The 17,388-nt window shown below is 40.0% G+C and overlaps 1 protein-coding gene across 14 annotated transcripts in view; it reads right to left on the bottom strand.

Annotated features, from left to right (window-relative positions):
* Luc7l2 (LUC7 like 2, pre-mRNA splicing factor) overlaps positions 1–17,388 on the bottom strand; it is a 63,414-nt gene that overhangs the window by 19,296 nt on the left and 26,730 nt on the right. For 12 of the 14 annotated variants that reach the window (XM_048340306.1, XM_048340314.1, XM_048340304.1 and 9 more), the window contains 3 exons: positions 10,359–10,457; positions 4,801–4,911; positions 173–316 (listed from right to left, as the gene is read on the bottom strand). In XM_048340306.1, the coding sequence (XP_048196263.1) occupies positions 173–316; positions 4,801–4,911; positions 10,359–10,457 (354 nt within the window). Of the gene's footprint in view, positions 1–172; positions 317–4,800; positions 4,912–10,358; positions 10,458–12,510; positions 12,635–17,388 lie in introns of all 14 variants that reach the window. The other 2 variants (XM_048340316.1, XM_048340318.1) reach the window with 1 other exon arrangement.

Here is a 17,388-nt window from a genome sequence, read left to right as displayed (position 1 = left end):
TGCTAATGACTCCAAATTCCCCAAAACTACTAACAAACCCAACAGTACAACAAAGGCCAATTAAATACTTTTAGCCAGTTTAAATTTCCTTTTCTAACTTTTCAGTCAAATAAATATATGGTTCTACAAGATGTACAGACATGAAGGTTGTAGTGTGGTTTTAAGAACATACCTCTGCTTCTCTTTTCTTTGCCCGTGCTTTCTCTACCTCATCCATTACTTTCTGAGATTCTTCCACATTCCCTTCAGCTCCTAGTTGTTCTACCTTGGCTAACAATTTACCAATTTCTTCATTTAACTCATGAACACGTTCTGCCTAAAAAGAAAACAGAAAAGACCATGAATAAATAGAATGAATATTAAACTTCAAAATATTTCAGAAAGTCTCAGACAAGATTTGTTACGTAGGCCAGTACCAGTGTAAATATTATTTCCTGAGCATACTCTAAATGAAAAATAAGGTATTTGGAGCCCTGTGGTCATATCAACGAGATCAAGAATACTACCAATCTAAATGTTATTTTTTATTTCCAGTGTCTACTTAGGTGACATATTTCAAGTGTAAAATAATTAACTTCTTCCATGAATTGGCCGTTTGGATGCCTTTCTAACCCACTTCTTGGTATTCCTCCACCTCCTAATGAAATTTATATTTAGTCTTACGGATCTACTTACTTTATTGCTGTGTGTGTGTATGTGTGTGTGTGTGCATGTATGTGTATGTGTGTGTGTGTATATATGTATGTGTATGTGTGTGTGCGCGCATGCATGTGCGTTCACATGCACACCGGTCCTGTGGGTTGAACTCAGGACCTGGACACTGTCCTTAAGCTCCTTTGATCAAGGCTACTCTTATCACTTGAGCCACAGTTCCACTTCTGGCTTTTTGGATGGTTAACTAGAGATTAAGAGTCTCGTGGACTTTCCTACCTGGGCTAGCTTTGAACTATGATCCTCAGATCTCAACCTCCTGAGTAGCTAGCATGACAGGCATGAGCCACTAGCACCCAACCACAGTAATTTTTTTTTTTTACAAAAGTTAAGGAGGAGTTGGGAATATAACCTAGTGCCAAGAGTGCTTGCCTTGTACAAGTGAAGCCCTGGGTTCTATTCCTCAGCACTGTATATAGAAAAGGCCAGAAGTGGTGCTGTGGTTCAAGTGGCAGAGTGCTAGCCTTGAGCAAAAAGAAGCCAGGGGCAGTGCTCAGGCCCGGAGTCCAAGCCCCAGGACTGGCCAAAAAACAAAACAAAAACAAAACAAAAGTTAAGGAGAGGGTCTGCTGTGAGACCAATTACATTAGTAAAGATTTTCATTTAATACTGACACCCACTCCTGGCCGAGTGCCAAAAATCTTACCTTTAATATAATATATTCCTTTTCTACAAGCAAAGTCCCAATTCTATCATATCTCTCTTTTAAAAAAAGTCAAAGTAGTATTTTCCTGAAAATATCTGCAACCGTATATGAAATGCCCTAAGATCCTCACCCTTCCCTGTATCAGCTAATGGAATGGCACCAAGTATGACCCTGAAAAAGACCTGAAAAGCACTGTGATGGAGTGTGACGCTTCTGTAGCTCTGCAACCCTCCTAAGAGAACAAGGTAAAGCCAGCCTTCAGAGAATGCCTAAGACACCTACAGTTAAGTACACTAGAAGTGACATATACAGCTGGCACAGCAATAACTGCTCAACCAAGTTCACTTTCATCATCATCACAGATTAAATAACTATTCAGGTAGTTTGTTATACAGTTCTTCTAAACCAACAGAAAACCATTAGAATGCTGTACAACACTGTGGGTCTCTTAATCATAAGATAGTAGATCCCCTACTTCAGGGTGCCAGTCTTAAAAGAGTCTCCATTTCCACAGAAAGGGTTAGCTAAAAAATATCCCATTTTTAAAAAGGGAATCTGTTTCTCCTTATATAAACGTACCTTTTTTCACTGGTCTACAGTAGTTGTATAGGAGGGGGTTTCATTGTGACAGTTACACATATGTAGTCAATCTCACCCCTTCTATCAGTCTCCTTCACCCTACCGGTTTTTTGCAAATAATTTCAAAAACGTTTCACTGTTCTATTTCAAATATATAAACTATTTCAACCACATTTATCCTAACTCATTCTCTTCATTATTCCTTTTTAAATACTTATCTTAATGTCATATTTTAAAGCTGTTATGTGAATGCTACTGTGAAAACTGTCTCTGTGTACTTTTATAAAATGCACTAGATGATATTGAATAGTACATACCATTTTATAAAGGAATAAGTCATCAAATCAACCAAATGCAATATAGATTGTCTTGTTTGGATATTAATTATAACAAATTGACTCTATATAGGGAAAATAAACATATTTGGATATTAGCATTAAAAATTATTGTCAATAAGCACCATACATATAAACTGATCTGTGAATGATAACCCCTTTGTATAACTAAAGATAGTAAAAATATAAGTTAAATAAAATTACTGTCAACAGATTTTTCTGAAAGAAATGTATTGTCAACTATTAATGTGATACTGTAGTTATATTTTACAAGCAAATATTATGACACTTAGAATTTGCTTCTGTAATAAAATAAAGCTGTAGCAGAAAAACTCAATGAAAGTTGTTTGATTGGTAGGTGGAGGGAATAAGGAAAGAGAACAGACTGGTAGGGATTATCAAGAAAGAGTCCAAATATCATCAAAATAGATTATTTATGATTTGAAAACAGAACAAATAAGCCTGTGGTGGATTTTTTTTTTTTTTGAGAGAAAAGGAGAGCAGCTAGTGTGACAGTCGGGTGAGGCTGATTGGAATACAGTGTAAACATGTTTTAAAAGAAAAGAAAAAAAGTAGAGGGCTGGGAATATGGCCTAGTGGCAAGAGTGCTTGCCTCACATACATGAAGCCCTGAGTTCGATTCCCCAGCACCACATATATAGAAAACGGCCAGAAGTGGAGCTGTGGCTCACGTGACAGAGTGCTAGCCTTGAGCAAAAAGAAGCCAGGGACAGTGCTCAGGCCCTGAGTCCAAGCCCAGGACTGGCAAAAAAAAAAAAGAAAGAAAGAAAAAGAAAAAAAGTAGAGAACAAAGCAATAATGAGACAAAACTAACAGATCTAAAACCTAGTGGTGATGAAGGATCATTGGGAATCATTTTGCTTTTTTCTCTACATTCTGTATGTGATAAAGATCACCAAACATTTCTGGAAAATAGCTGGTCAAAAACAAACAAACAAACAAACAAACAAAATACTTGGGGCTGGGAATATGATGTAGTGGCAGGTAGAGTGCTTGCTTTGGATACATGAACCCCTGGGTTTGATTCCTCAGCACCACATATACAGAAAAAAAGCCAGTGTGGCACTGTGGCTCAAGTGGTAGAGCGCTAGCCTTGAGCAAAAGAACCTCGGGACAGTGTTCAGGCCCTGAGTTCAAGCCCCAGGACTGACAAAAGATAGAGGGGGGGAGAGGGGGAGAGGGAGAGGAAGGGAGGGAGAGAGAGAGAGAGAGAGAGAGAGAGAGAGAGACACACACCAGAAGTAGCGCTATGGCTCCAGTGGTAGAATGCTAGCTTTGAGCAAAAAGAAGCCAAGGACAGTGCTCGGGCCCTGAGTACAAGCCCCAGGACAAAAAAAAACAACTCAAAATTTGAAACCACAATAAGATCACAGTACATGCCTTACAAAGATAAAACGAATATAATGATACCATTAAATGCTGGCAGATGTGAAGAAATGAATCACTCACATATTACTCATTATATGTAAAATGAGAGTCACTCTAGAAAAATTTGTCAACTGCTTTGAAAACCAAAACTGGAATTTATGTGATGATCTAGCAGTTCCAATCTTAGACATTTATCCCAGAGAAATAAAAATATATATCCATTCAAAAATTTGTACATAAATGGTTACTGCATCTTTGTTAGTACTAGCCAGAAAGCTGACACAACACAAATGCCTTGAAAGTGCCAACTTTGAAGGTTAACCTATAGTATCTATACTATGTAATACTATATGAAATGTGTACAACTTCAAGAAGTTATAGAGACAGTTAAAAAGCTAATCTGAGGGGCTGGGCATGTGGCTTAGTGCTTGTCTGGCATGCATGAAGCTCTGGGTTCGATTCCTCAGTACCACATACACAGAAAAAGCCAGAAGTAACACTGTGGCTCAAGTGGTAGAGTGCTACGCTTAAGCAAAAAGCAGCTCAGGGACAGTGCTCAAGACCCAACTGAGTTCAAGCCCCAGGACTGGCAAAAAAAAAAAAAAGAAAGAAAGAAGGAAAGAAGAAGAAAGAAAGAAAGAAAGAAAGAAAGAAAGAAAGAAAGAAAGAAAGGGCCAATCTAAGATACAGAGTATAGATTTAACTTTTATTTATAATATATCATAATTATAGAGATGAAGAATAATGGTTGTCATAAGGCTAGTGATGAAAAAGCTAGGCATGTTGCTATAGAGAATATAACACAGGGAGGAGTCATGGTAATACTAATAAAGTATCAATTGTGGTTGGCAGGTATATACAAATTTATAAACTGCACATACTATACACAAATAATTGCATGCATAACTGAACTCTGAATAAAATATAAGTATTCGATTGATGTTAATTTTTGATACTGTACTACAGCTGGGTAAAATGTCATTGGGGTCAGTAAAAGAAAAAGAATAGAGAATTTCCTACAACATACATAGGACCATACTTTGCAACCTCCTACACATCTAATGATTCAAAATAAAAATTGTCACAAAGGTAGTGGGTGAAAGCTACACTTTACACTAAAGAAATTAGTAAAATTCTTACTTTCGCTGCCACTTCAGCACTAATTTCTTCTTGTGTTTCTGCTAATCTCTTCTTAGCCACTTCTGTTCTTCGATCACAATCTGAAATGAATGACTGCAGATGATCCATGGCCTAGAGATTTAATTTAAAAAAAATTACTGCTAGAAAGTCAACTTTATTAAAAAACAACCATACTTCAAAAAACAAAAACAGGGCTGGGGATATGGCCTAGTGGCAAGAGTGCTTGCCTCGTATACATGAGGCCCTGGGTTCAATTCCCCAGCATCACATACACAGAAAATGGCCCGAAGTGGCGCTGTAGCTCAAGTGGCAGAGTGCTAGCCTTGAGCAAAAAGAAGCCAGAGACAGTCTCAGGCCCTGAGTCCAAGCCCCAGGACTGGCCAAAAAACAAACAAACAATACTTTGGGACCTGAGATATAACCCAGTGGTTGCATACTTGCTTCACATGTAGGAAACCCTGAATTCAATTCTTAATACTACAAACAAAAAAATACTGTACTTTTTCAAAATGCAACTACAGAAGTAAAATAAAATAGTACAGGGGGTTCAGTCATAAATATGCAAGATTACATATCTACTACCAAATTTAAAAGAACTAAACATAAACAATTCCAAGGAAGGTTAAGGATGTAAGAAAACAGTTCCTTTCATATACTCTGCTTAACAGGGCACAAAGCAATACAGCCTTTATAAAAATATAATATATATAAGACATAATATATAAAAACATAATATATTATATAATATATAGCACTGGTGGCTCATGTCTGTAATCCTAGCTGCCTCAGGAGGCTTAGATCTGAGGATCCAGGTCTGAAGCCACCCCAGGCAGAAAAATCCTCCTGAGACACTATCTCCAATTAACCACTCAAAAACCAGAAGTAGCAGTATAGCTCAAGCAGTACAGTGCTAGCCTTGAGCACAAAGAGGCTCAAGGAGAGCGCCTAGGCCTTGAGTTCAAGCCACACACACATACATTTAGCAAGGTCAGGTGGCACACATTTCTAATCCTACTATTCAGGAGGCTGAGAAAAGGGACTGTGAGTTAGGGTACATAGGAAGGTACAAGCAAAACTAAAGACTAAACTGTCTCAGACTCAGTAATATTTCTTCCAGAAATGCATCTTGAGAAGCCAGGAGACAGTGACTCATGCCTGTAATCTTTGCTGCTCAGGAGGCTGAAATGTAGAGTTCACACTTCAAAGCCAGCCCAGGTAGAAAAGTCCATGGGACACCTACCTCCATTAATCACCAAAAAGCCAGAAGTGGAGCTGTAACTCATTTGGCAGAGTTCTAGTTTTGATCAAAGAGTTCAGGGACAAGCCCCAGTACTGGTACATTGAGGGGGAGGGGGGGGAAAGGTGTCTTTTTTGAGGGGCCAGTACTATGGCTGGAACTCTGGGCCTGGGCTCTGTCCCATTCAAGGGTATCAAAGTCCCACTTGAGCCACAGCACCACTTCCAGATTTTTCTAAGTATTTTATGAGTCTCTCAGATTTTTACTTTCGTGCGCTTTGAATAGCAATCCTCAGATCTCAGCCTCCTGAGTAGCCAGGGATTATAGGCATGAGCTACTGGTTGCCCACCTAGGAAATGTGTCTTAAAAGCAATAATGTTCAGGGTTGAGCACCAGTGGCTCACACTTGTAATCTTAGATAGAAATCTGAGGATAACAGTTTGAAGCCAGGAAAGTTTATGGAGCTATGGTTCAAATGGTAAAGTACTAGCTCACAGCAAAACACTAAAGGATGGTGCCCATGCCTGAGTACAGCACTGATACAATAATAAAAGCAACAGTAACTATCAGGTGGGTGCCAGTGGCTCATATCTATAATTCTAGTTACTCAGGAGGCTGAACTGCCAGCTCGGGCAGACGAACCAGAACGTCATCTCTACAATTAACCAGCAAAAAGGTGGAAGTGGGAGTCCTGGCTCAACTGGCTCAAGTGGTAGAGCACCAACCATGAAAGAAAAAGTTGAGAATGAGTGTAAGGCCTTGATTTTAATTTCTAGTCTGACACCCCTGTGTCCCCCCCGCACCCGCCGCAAAGAAATTAGTATTTAGAAGTTATTCAGGGTTAGAATAGTGAAAAGTTATGAAGACTATAAAAACGTACTCTACATAATAAAAATTTGATCAGTCATTTAGGTTTTTAACAATGCTTGAACATACAGGAAAATGTTTGGTATTTCATTATAAATAAGAGTGATGAATATATGTGATAAGATCTCAATTCTGTAAAACAAGAAAGCAAAGAGAAATAGAATACCATATGAAACGTGAACAATTACTATTTCTGAAGAGATAATTGCCAATTGTCTGTATTTTTTTAAACTTCCACATAAGAATATTAGAGTCAGGGAAACAACCGCTGCAGAAATTTTAGCACTGTATATACTAGAAAAATCCAGCTGACTTAAAAAAAAAAGACCACTGCCAGGCATACCTACTAAGTCTATAATAATAGTTCATTTAAACAAAAACTTTGGGGGGGCGGGGCAGTCTTGGGGCTTGAACTCAGGGCCTGAACACGGTCTCTGGGTTCTTTTATTTATTTATTTATTGTCAGTTGTAGGGCTTGACCTCAGGGCCTGAGCATTGTCCCTGGTTTCTTTTTTTTTTTTTTTTTTTTTTTGCCCAAGGCCAGCACTCTACAATTTGAGCCACAGCGCCACTTCTGGCTTTTTCTATATATGTGATGCTGAGGAATCAAACTCAGGGCTTCATGTATGTGAGGCAAACACTCTACTACTAGGCCATATTCCCAGCCCCTCTGGCTTCTTTTTGCTCAAGGCTAGCACTCTACCACTTGAGACACAGCGCCACTTCTGGCTTTTTCTATATATGTGGTGCTAAGGAATCGAGCCCAGGAGTTCATGTATACAAGTCAAGCACTCTACCACTATACCATATTCCCAGCCCTAAACAAAAAACTTTTAAAACAAACGTTAAACAAAAAATACAAATATATTCAGCACATGCTGAATTCCAAATATGGGAGCCATAACTCAAAATTCCTTCAAAGTAAATGTAACCAAGTGGCTACTTCTTTGAGAAGTAATGATCACTTAAAAGGTTTTATTTATGATGATCAGAAATAGCTAATTTATTCTGATGTCTAACTTTTACTTTAAATCATAGGCAAAATCTATTAAACTTTTATATATGAAGAAAATTAGTCAATCAAGTAGTCAGCTCAAAAATAGTGTTAAGTGAATAAAGTAGCTAGTATTTATGGGCTGCGAGGAAGCTAGAACACTACCTCAATTCCTTATAGCAAAATAAGTCAAATGATTTATTTAAATGTATAAAATAAAGCAAACAAAAAACAAAAAAAAGGAAATAAATGAGAGAACTCTCATCTCAAAATAGGAAATGTCAAATTAATGTAACATAAATATAAAAATACTCTGCTAGGCCAAAATCAAGCAAAAGAACAGAAAAATATACACTGAAACTCGTAAGAGAACTACAGTATAAAACTACACTTAAGTGGAGCACCTGTAGCTCACACCTACATTCGTAACTACTTAGAAGGCTGAGAGCTGAGCATCATAGTTCAAAGCCAGCCTGGGCAAGAAAGTCTGAGAGGCATCTCCAACTAACTACCAAGATTTCAGAAATGGAGCTCATTGCACAAGTGGTAGAGCACTAGCCAGGACTGGCCACACACACATACAAACAAAACCCTACATTTACATTTTGCCTTTACCTATCAAAGTCAGCTAAAGAAATCTTTTTTTTTTTTCCAAATTTTTATTATCAAACTGATGTACAGAGAGGTTACAGTTTCATACGTTAGGCATTGGATACATTTCTTGTACTGTTTGTTACCTTGTCCCTCATACCCCCCCTCCGTCCTCCCACTTTCCCTTTCCCCCCCTTAAGTGTTCAGTTCACTTACACCAAACAGTTTTGTAAGTATTGCTTTCGTAGTTGTTTGTCTTTTTTTACCCTGTGTCTCTCAATTTTGGTATTCCCTTTCAATTTCCTACTTCTAATACCAGTATACACGGTTTCCAATATACTCAGATAAGATTACAGAGATAGTATAGGTACAACCACAGGAAGGTGGGCGCTAGTGGCTCTTGCCTGTAATCCTAGCTACTCACTAGGCTGAGATCTAAGGATTACAGTTCAAAGCTCGCCTGGGTAGGAAAAGTCCCTGAGAACTTTACCTCTAACCACCAGAGAACAAGAAGTGGCAGTGTAGCTCCAAGAGGTAGAGTAAAAGTCATGGGCAAAAAGAGCTCAGGGAGCTCCAAGTTCAAGCCTCAGGAACAACAACAAGACCTTTTGATACTGTCTATACTACATTTACTAAGTTTACATTAAAAATAGGCTTCAGGGGCTGGAAATATGGCCTTGTGGCAAGAGTGTTCGCCTCTTACACATGAAGCTCTCGGTTCGATTCCCCAGCACCACATATACAGAAAATGGCCAGAAGTGGTGATGTGGCTCAAGAGGTAGAGTGCTAGCCTTGAGCGGGGAGAAGCCAGGAACGGTGCTCAGGCCCTGAGTCCAAGGCCCAGGACTGGCCAAAAAAAAAAAAAAAAAAAAAAAATAGGCTTCAATCTCTCCCGTATGTAAGGATCTATAGAAAGTAAAGTGAGTATGAATCTAAAAATCAAGTACAGGGGCTGGGAATACGGCCTAGTGGCAAGATTGCTTGCCTCCCATAAGCCCTGGGTTTGATTCCCCAGCACCACATATATAGAAAATGGCCAGAAGTGGCGCTGTGGCTCAAGTGGCAGAGTGCTAGCCTTGAGCAAAAAGAAGCCAGGGACAGTGCTCAGGCCCTGAGTCCAAGCCCCAGAACTGGCAATAAATAAATGAATGAATGAATGAATAAATAAATAAATAAATAAAAATCAAGTAGATTACTTAAAACATGTGCGCGCACACGCCTGGACTAGGAATATGACTTACTGGTAAAGTACTCACCTAGCATGCATGAAGCCCTGGGTTCGATTCCTCTTACCACATATACAGAAAAAGCAAGAAATGGTGCTATGGCTCAAGTGGTAGAATGCTAGCCTTGAGCAAAAGAAGCTCAGGGACAGTGCCCAGGCCCTGAGTTCAAGCTCCAGGACTGACAAAAAAAAAAAAAAAAAAAAAAAAAAAGACCTAATAATACATTAGTTTTACTTAATTGGAAATTCTAAACTTACTTTTTCAAAACAATTTAAGAATTCTTTTTTTTGTTTCACCATTTTTACCATTTTTTTATTTTTTTACAGTTTCATACATTAGGCCATGGGTACATTTCTTGTACTATTTGTTACCTCCTCCCTCATTCTCTCCTCCCCCCTCCTCCCCCTTTTCCTTTCCCCCCATGAGTTATTCAGTTGGTTTACACCAAATGGTTCTGCAACAATTTAAGAATTCTTAACATTTACATTTTCTTAAAATACTCTTATATTTTAAAAGTACTGTCAAAAATGCACACATCGCCAGGAGGATTTTTTAAGTGTGTTTCTTATAAAGATTAAAAAAAAATCAGTATTAAACATGCTTTACTGCAAAAGAATGTAGCTCAGGAAACAAAATCACCTACATCAAGTTCAAAGAAAAAATCCTGTTCTTTGGATGCGATTTCATAATCTGCTCTTAAAGCCAGGTCATGGACTTTCAGACATTCTCCAAGATCCATTCTCTGTGAAGGAAAAAACAAGAATATTGAAAGCATTATTTCAAAACTTCATTGACAATCACAGTTCTCTTAAGAATACACATGTTCATAAAACATACTTCTGCACTTACTGATTTTCACAATAAAAAAATTTATAAACAATTGTAAAACATGGTGTTCACTGGGCTTTGCTGTAATCCTACTCAGGTGGCTGAGATCATAGCTTCTGATCTGAGGATCATAGTTCAAAACCAGTCTGGGCTGTAAAATCCGTAAGTCACTTTTTTTTGTTGTTGTTGTTGGTGATGGTGGTTGTGAGGCTTTACTCAGGACCTGGGCACAGTCCCTGAGGCTTTCCACTCAAGGCTAGTGCTCTACCACTTTGAGCAATAGCTCCACTGCCAGTTTTCTGGTTGTTAATTGGAGAGATAAGAGTCTCATGGACTTTATTGCCTAAGTTGACTTTAAACCATGATCCTTAGATCTCAGCCTTCTGAGTAGCTAGGATTACAAGCACGAGCTACCACCTCCCCAGAAATCTGGAAGTGGAGTCGAACTGTAGCTTACATTAAGTGGTAAAGCGCTAGCCTTGAGCAAAAGAGCCCAGGGAACAGTGCCTAGGCCCTGAGGTCAAGCCCCATGATGGGGTGGGGGTGAGGGGAGGGAGGGGAACGACACTTTGGTGTCGCAAAACTGGCATTCTTGTCAACCAACAAAGGAAATTAATAATTGCTTTTGGACTCAAGAACATGCACAAAAAACAGCCTTTCAGAAGCTGAAAAGGCTTTTTAGCTTCTATATTTGACTTAGTTCCATAGCATAGGAAGATGGCCAAAGTATATTTATTTATTTTAGCCAGTCCTGGGCCTTGGACTCAGGGCTTGAGCACCTTCCCTGGCTTCTTCCCGCTCAAGGCTAGCACTCTGCCACCTGAGCTGTCAGCGCCCCTTCTGGCCGTTTTCCATATATGTGGTGCTGGGGAATCCAACCGAGAGCTTCATGTGTAGGAGGCAAGCACTCTTGCCACTAGGCCATATTCCCAGCCCCCCAAAGTATATTTAAACTAAACTAAAACACTTTGAACAACCAATATACATTATACAAAAATTAAACTACAGGCCAGGAGGAGTTTGGCCTAGTGGTAGAGTGCTTGCCTAGCATGCCTAAAGTCCTGGGTTCTATTCCTCGGTACCACACAAACAGAAAAAGCAGGAAGTGGTGCTGTGGCTCAAGTGGTAGAGTGCTAGCCTTGAGCAAAAAGAGCTAAAGGACAGTGCTCAGTCCTGAGTTCAAGCCCCAGGACTGGAGGGGAAAAATTAAACTACATAACTTGGTAGGGATGGGAGAGGGAATAAAGGGAAGAACACTGGAAGGTGTGATATTGGTCAAGATGAGTTGTACTCATAATCTGACTTATGGAAATCTAACCTTTGTACAACTACTCCATAAATTAAAAAAAAAAAAAAAGAAGTCTGAAGTTCTGGAAAAAAGATAACCTAAATATAGACACCAGGTAAAACTCCTTGTATCTAGTATAAATTCACAAAGAACAAATACTTGTGAAATGAAATAATATACATGTGCTGAACATGGCAATGTACCCCTGTAAATCTTAGCACTTGAAGTTGAGGAAGAAAGGAAGAAAGACTGCAAGTTTAAAGCCATTCTAGAATACATAGCAAGATCCTCCCTCAAAACAAACATACAGACAAAATAAGGTTTGCTGATATGGGACTCTTCTGCTTGTAATTTTCCAATAATTACACGTTTACCAAGCTAGAGGTTTTCCTCATGAGATAAAATCCCTAAAATCTTATTTCTGTGTGTGTGGGCAAGTGACAAGGTCTACCATGAAGTCTTTTTGTGGGGAAAAAGTCTTTTTGTGGGGACAAAGATAACTACATATTAAAGGGTGTTCAAAACAAGACTTTCCATTTGGAAGCATACAGTCCTCATTCTAGAATGTGTCCATGGAAAGCTAGTGAAAAGGAGTACAATTCAAGACATTATAGTAAACATCCCTGTCGTCTCAGTTGGACAAGATACATAAAAGTACAACTAAACAGTGATATCTTACTTAGGGATACAGATACTGGCAGGCTGTGGTTTATGGCTGCTAATTCCAGCTATTTGGTAAGTGAAGATCGGGAAGATAATCATAGGTCAAGGCCAAGGCCGGACTGAGCAAAAAACTCGAGACCCTAAGAAATAGCTAAAGTAATAAAAAGGGCTTGTGGTTTGGCTCAAGATAGAGTACCTGTCTAGCAAGCTAGTGGCCCCAAACCCCAGTTCAAACCCCAGTAACACAAAGGTTGGAAGGAAGAGAGGATCAGCATGGGAAATAATGGTGTAAACAGAGGACCTCAAGTTGAAAGCCAGCCACGGCAACAGAGCAAGATGCACACCTTAAAAATAAAAACCCACTACAAACTTTGTAAAATGGGAAAGGGTTCATTTGGCCAGAAGCTACCATACACATGTATGGAAATACTACAACAAAACCTTTCATACAATTAATTTAAACAAAAACAAGAAAGCAAGCCTGGGGATGTGACTCCCCACCCCCACCCCCATAAAGTGCTTACAGTTCTGAGTTCTATCTCCAGCACTGGAAAGAAAGAAAGAAAACAAAGAAGTCCTAGCTTCTCAGGAGGCAGGCAGGAATTGGGAGGATTAGGTTTCCAAGTCAGTCCAGGCTCTATATCAATCAGTAAGGTTTTTGTTTGTTTGGTTTTGCTTTTTGACCAGACCTGGGGTTTGAACTCGGCCTGAGCATTGTTCCTGGCTTCCTTTTGCTCAAGGCTAGCACTCTACCACTTGAGCCACAGCACCACTTCTGGCCTTTTCTATATATGTGGTGCTGAGGAATGGAACCCAGGGCTTCATGTATACGAGGCCAGCACTCTACCACTAGGACACATTCCCAGCCCCTATATCAATCAGTAAATTGAGTGTGCTGGGGCATACCTATGACCCCATTCAAAAGGGAAGGATCATGGTCCAAAGACAGCTCCAGACAAAAACTTGAGACCCTATCTGGAAGAAGAAGAAGAAAAAAAAAAAAACTAAAGCAGAAGAAGGCTAAAGGCAGAGCTTAAATAGGAGAACACTGCCTAGTAAACTCTAAGACTTCAGTTCACATCACAGTATTAGGGGTTGGGGGAGAGGGGAAGCCAGGCACTAGTGGCTCACATCTGTAATCCTAAGTATGCAGGAAGCTGAGATTCTGAGGATCTAGGTTCAGAGCCAACAGCAAAAGACAAATCTAAGGAACAAATATATCCAGTTAATCAGAAAAAAAAAATTTTAAGAGACAAAAAACTAGAGGTCTGGCTCAAGTCAGGTTTTATGAACAAAAAAGCCCCAGAATTGACACAATGCAAAAATGACCAGAGCCAACAGGGCTAGAGATATGGCTTAAGCAGTAGCAGGCTTAAGCCTGCCAAACAAGTGCAAAACTCTGAGTTCAAAACCTAGTAAAAACATGAAATCAGCCACATATGATGACTCAAGTCTGTAATCAAAAGGGCATTGAGAGTTGCAGGCGAGTCTCACAACTTCAACTACAAAAGAAGTGAAAAAAGCTTCCCATTAAGCAACATTTATTAATAACTAAGAAAACACAGCTAGGCACCAGTGATTCATGCCTGTCATCCTAGGTAGTCAGGAGGCTGAGATCCTGCCCAGGCAGGAAAATTCATGAGACACTTATCTCCAATTAATCACCAAAAAGCTGAAAGTGGAGATGTGGCTCAAGTAGTAGAGTGATATCCTTGAGTACAAGAAGCTCAGGGAAAGCCCCCAGGCCCTGAGTTCAAACTATAGGAGTAGCACACATACAAAAAAAGTAAAAGAAAAAGAAAATCTTAAAATTCACTGAAAAACAAAACAGGAATGAAAAAAAGCCAGTAGGAAAATAGCTGTCATTTGTTTTACCAGCCAAGAGATTTCTTAATTTCTTAACATTAATCCTTGTGGCAATATACCATTCAGCCTTGGTCTTTATTATTTGTCTATTTAAAGCTGTACTTTGTATCTGTAGCCTGAAGATGTTTTTTATGGGCTGAAGTGCTGTCTTCCACATAATTAATCTCCTTTTGGTGTCATTCACCATGCCTCTTATTTGGTATACAGAGCCAAGTAGCCAGACTTGACATATAAACTCCTGGAGTTTGGGTGTGTGATCTAAAACTGCAATTTTATTCCATAACATCTAAAAAAATGACCTATAGAACAGACATTCAATGCTGCCTTTTTGCCAGCACACACACACACACACACACACACACACACACACACACACACACACACTTTTGGTTTTTTTTTTGCCAGTCCTGGGGCTTGGACTCAAGGTCTGAGCATTGTCCCTGGCTTCTTCTTGCTCAAGGCTAGCACTCTACCACTTGAGCCACAGCACCACTTCTGGCTTTTTCTATATATGTGGTGCTGAGGAATCAAACCCAGGGTTTCATGTATATGAGGCAAGCACTCTACCACTAGGCCATATTCCCAGCCCTTCCCCCTTATTATCTCCTAACCAATTTTGTAATGTATTCAAGAAAAAATTGGAAGTAAAATAAAATTTTGCCTATTTAACCCCTCTCTGTCCCCAGGAACTCTACAACACACACATATTCCAACTATATCTGCGTATCAAACAACGAACCAAAAGAAAAATATTAACTATGTAAGTCAAGAACAAAATGAACAAATAAGAACACAATTGTGCCACAGCAGTAGGGGGTAGTTTTTGGTGAGTAGGATTAAAGGGAAATCTGTACTGGGAGAGAGGCAGATCTATGATGAGCTCATTTTACCATACAGCAAGGATTCTTGCCTGTTTTATTCACGATGTACCTATGCCTGGTGTATAAGAGTCTGTCTGGATTCTTGTCACTTTTATTCACTATGTACCTGATGAAAGGGCAGAGAGAAAAAATTTGGTCCCTGAAACTATGGTCTTATTAACAACCAATGTGGCCAAAAAGCATCCCAGGACAAAACTAGACTCTTAGCCTCCAGCTTGGATAATTTCCAGTCCTTGGGCACTTTTACTTAACTATTTCAAGCCTGTCTTTTTTGTTTATATTTCTCTCTTCTAAAGGGTACACACACTACATGAATTGTCAATATCCTGAGCTCTTGAAACTTTGTAGACTCTAGCTTGCCACCAAAACTTGATGGTCCAACCTTTGGGGTTAGACCCTAGCTCTCTTCCCCCCATCCTTCTTCCATCTTTTCACTCTTTCCTCTCCCATTATCCTTTCCTTCTACCCTCTTTCCAGCTGCATTGTCTTTTGTGCCTGTATCTCATAGGAACCTAACAGGACAGGTGTACCAAATATCTATTTCCTTTGTTAAAACCATAACAACTAAGTATCTACTCTGACACTGTGCCAAGCATGTAAGTAAATAAGAAAGGAAGAAAGGAAGGGAGGGAGGGAGGGAGGGAGGAAACAAGCCAGCCAGCCAGCCACTCAGCGCTGGTGGCTAATGCCTGTAATCCTAGCTACTCAAGAGGCTGAGATCTGAGGATCATGATTGAAAGCCAGTTTAGGCAGGAAAGTTCCATGAGACTCTTCTCTCTAATTAACCATCAAAAAACCAGAAGTAGAGCTGTGGCTTAAAGCGGTAGAGTGCTAGCCTTGAGCAAAAGAGCTCAAGGACAGCACTCAGGCCCCAAGTTCAAGCCCCACAACCAACCAAAAAAAGTAAGCAAGCCAAAAGTACCTTCTGCCATTGGGAGACTGATCTGGTGATCACCACTGAAAGCAAGCCCGAGCAGAAAAGTTTCTAAAAATCTTTTATCAAATTAACCATCAAAAAGCCAGGAAGGGCTGGGGATATGGCCTAGTGGCAAGAGAGCTTGCCTCGTATACATGAGGCCCTGGGTTCAATTCCCCAGCACCACATATACAGAAAACAGCCAGAAGTGGTGCTGTGGCTCAAGTGGCAGAGTGCTAGCCTTGAGCAAAAGGAAGCCAGGGACAGTGCTCAGAACCTGAGTCCAAGGCCCAGGACTGGCCAAAAAAAAAAAAAAAGCCAGGAAGTCACCTGCAGTGATTCAAGCGACTCAGGAGGCTGAGATTTGAGAAATGAGGTTTGAAGTCCACCAGGGAGGAAAGATCTGGAACTGGCTCAAGTGGTAATCACTAACATTGAGCTTAAAAATGTTCAGAGACGGGCTGGGAATATGGCCTAGTGGCAAGAGTACTTGCCTCATACACACGAAGCCCTGGGTTCGATTCCCCAGCACCACATATATAGAAAATGCCCAGAAGTGGCACTGTGGCAGAGTGCTAGCTTTGAGCAAAAAGAAGCCAGGGATAGTGCTCAGGCCCTGAGTCCAAAGCCCAGGACTGGCAAAAAAAAAAAAGTTCTGGGACAGCACCATGCCCTGAGTTTAAGCCCCAGTATTGGTATCCCACCTAAAACAAAACAAAGTATTTGAAAAGCAAAACCAGAGCTGGAAATGTGGCTTAGCGGTAGAGTGCTTGCCTCGTATACATGATGCTCAGGCCCTGAGTTCAAGCCCCGGGGGTGGGGGGGCAAAAAAATAATAATAATAATAATACATAAAATAATAAAATAATAAAAAAATAACAATGAAAAATACTGACCAAGTAGGCACTAAGAAAACCAATCTACTTTTTTTTTTTTGGGGGGGGGGGGTGCCAGTCCTGGGGCTTGAACTCAAGGCCTGGACACTGTACCTGAGCTTTCTGGCTGAAGACTAGTGCTCTACCACTTGAGCCACAGGCAAAAGCTTCTGTTACTATCTTTGTTTCTATAAATTATTACTACCATGTATCTTTTTACCCAGGCCACTAGGAACTGCATGCAAATATAGTTTTTTGAAGCACTTCAATACCATTATCTTTCGTCAGGAAAGGTACATATCACAAATAATGTAATATAGGGGAAAAAAACCCTGTAGGGGGCTGGGGATATGGCC

This window comes from Perognathus longimembris, chromosome 2, assembly GCF_023159225.1.
Source record: "Perognathus longimembris pacificus isolate PPM17 chromosome 2, ASM2315922v1, whole genome shotgun sequence".
Taxonomy (NCBI): domain Eukaryota; kingdom Metazoa; phylum Chordata; class Mammalia; order Rodentia; family Heteromyidae; genus Perognathus; species Perognathus longimembris.
Note: the sequence above shows the minus strand (reverse complement) of the source record. Positions and strands in the feature narration are given on the sequence as shown.